General features: G+C 50.8%; 1 protein-coding gene across 1 annotated transcript in view; it reads left to right on the top strand.

Moving 5' to 3' along the window:
• Positions 1-603: 603 nt before the first annotated feature.
• The window catches only part of Cpsf1 (cleavage and polyadenylation specific factor 1), an 11,895-nt gene continuing 9,990 nt past the window's right edge, over positions 604-2,508 (top strand). Inside the window, exon 1 of the mRNA XM_021216155.1 lies at positions 604-854. Within this exon, the coding sequence (XP_021071814.1) occupies positions 711-854 (144 nt within the window). The 5' untranslated portion in view covers positions 604-710. The remainder of the gene's footprint in view (positions 855-2,508) is intronic.

Below are 2,508 nucleotides of genomic sequence, written 5' to 3'. Positions count from 1 at the left end.
TTTTTGGTTTTTCAAGACAGGGTTTCTCTGTATAGCCCTGGCTATCCTGGAACTCACTTTGTAGACCAGGCTGGCTTTGAACTCAGAAATCTGCCTGCCTCTGCCTCCCGAGTGCTGGGATTAAAGGCGTACGGCACCACGCCCGGCTCATATTGCACGTTTCTGTATCCTTTTCCAAGCCTATATACCCTTGTTTTATTTTCTGGGATTTAGCTAATGAGGCAAATCTTGGAGGGGCAGAATGGAAGGGAGCAGAGGTCCAGCGCCTTCCAGCTCTGTGACGAGGCTCATCAGTCCTTTTTTCTTTTCTTCTTCTTTTTTTTTGAGACAGGGTTTCTCTGTGTAGCTCTGGCTGTCCTGGAACTCACTCTGTAGACCAGGCTGGCCTCGAACTTAGAAATCCACCTGCCTGTCCCAAGTGCTGGGATAAAAGGAGTGCTCCACCATTGCCCGGCTCGCTCATCAGTTCTTATCAAGCTAGGCCACTAGAGGCCGCTGTTGGCTCGCCAGCCACGGCGCGCAGGCGCAGACGCGAAGCGGGACGGAACCCTGCTTCTCAACCACCTAGTCCTCCTAGAAGGCGGTCCGGGCGGGAAGCGCAGGCGCAGAACCTCGGAACCCGGTGGCTGAGTTGGCGCGCGCGGCCGGACCGAGTCCGCTGCCGTCCCTGTCCCCCGAGTCGGCGGCTCCGGCGTGACAGTGGCGGCGACATGTACGCGGTGTACAAGCAGGCGCACCCGCCCACGGGGCTGGAGTTTGCCATGTACTGCAACTTTTTCAACAACAGTGAGCGCAACCTCGTGGTGGCCGGCACCTCGCAGCTCTATGTGTACCGCCTGAACCGCGACGCCGAGGTAGGCCATGTCTCCTGGGCGGAGATGCCGAGGCCGTGCCGCAGTCACCTCGGCAGGTTCCCCGGTGCAGGAGCTGAGCTTTGCCAAAGGTCTCCGGGCCCCAGAGCCGGTTCCTCACTGCCACGTTGTTTGGCCTCATCCTACCCTGCCGGGACACCTCGGCCCGCACACCTTCCAGGAGCTTAGCGGCAAAGCCAAGCCAGTGAACCAAGACCCTTGAGGGAGAGGACCCTTCAGGAAGTCAACACGGCCACACACAGACGGCCACAGTGTCTCTCTAGGAGTAAGACCCAGCGAAGGAGGCTGGGTGTTTCTAGACAAAACAACCAGAGCTCTTTCTGAGATGGAGCAAATTTGTTGTGGAAGAACGTCTCTTCCTATAGGAGCAAAGCTCGATGTTGCTCGGGGGCAATAGATGTAGTAGTGTGGAATGAATTCCTCAGTACATTGATATGGGGGTGTTTTGGTTGCTAAAGAGACAGCAGGAGGTTCAGGAAGCCTTTTTTTTTTTTTTTTTTTTTTTTGTGGCAAAAGGCAATTTCTTGGTAGTTCGCTCCTTTAATCTCAGGCAGAAGCAGACAGATTTCTGGGTGTTCCGGTTTAAGCTATTTCCAAGCAATCTAGGGCTATGTAGTGAACCTCTTGTCTCTAAGAACAAAGCTTAGAAGGCAAGAAGGCAGCTGCTTTTTTTTTTTTTTCTCAAAAAAAAAAAAGTAAAATTAGACTTATTTGTGTTTGCTTGTATATACGTATGTACACCACATGCATTCTTGGTGTCCATGGAGGTCAGCATTACGGATGGTTGTGCCATCAAGTGGGTCCTCTGTAAGAGCAACAAGTGCTTTTGATGGCTGTGTATCACTCCCGACATGCAGGTTCACCAGGGCAGCAGAACTGAACAGGGAAATCTCACCTTCATAGAAGATATGTTTTAAATAGACAAGGAAGTGTGGGGAAGTATGGGGGAGTTAGGCAAAGGGGTTTCAAGGAAAGTCAAGTTTTTGTGGTAGAGGCTAAGGGAAGGAGGAAGCGGGGGAAGAACAGGTAAGAAGTGACAGGGCAGGGGCCCCACGACACACCCTCCAAGCAGGGAGTTTTGGCAATGAAATAATCTTAACCAATCTTATGTTGGAGAGAGAGGTCCAAGAAAGATGGTCTAGAAGTGGCTGTATCTAATAGGCAAGATGGTGCCCCGGACCAGTACAGCTATGACAGTTCAGGATTGATAGAGGTGGAGTTTGAAGGGAACTCAAGGTAATGCCAAGAATCTGTCACTGTTATGGGCAACAGGTCTGGATTTGGTCTTAGCAGTTGCAGGGATGCTGTTGCTATTCCCAGAGGTGGAGATGGCTGTTGGGTATAGAGGTGAGATGTGACCAGAAGCAAGCAGACAGTCACCCAAGAGTTGGAAGAAACGTGGCTGGGAGGATAACATTTTGGAAGTGGGCCCTGTAGCTCTACTCTGAGTCTTTTTTTTTTTTTTTTAATGTTTTATTTATTTATTTATTTATTATATGTAAGTACACTGTAGCTGTCTTCAGAAGCTCCAGAAGAGGGAAGTCAGATCTTGTTACGGATGGTTGTGAGCCACCATGTGGTTGCTGGGATTTGAACTCAGGACCTTCAGAAGAGCAGTCGGGTGCTCTTACCCACT

Source organism: Mus pahari, chromosome 17 (assembly GCF_900095145.1).
Source record: "Mus pahari chromosome 17, PAHARI_EIJ_v1.1, whole genome shotgun sequence".
In the NCBI taxonomy this organism is placed as follows: domain Eukaryota; kingdom Metazoa; phylum Chordata; class Mammalia; order Rodentia; family Muridae; genus Mus; species Mus pahari.
Note: the sequence above shows the minus strand (reverse complement) of the source record. Positions and strands in the feature narration are given on the sequence as shown.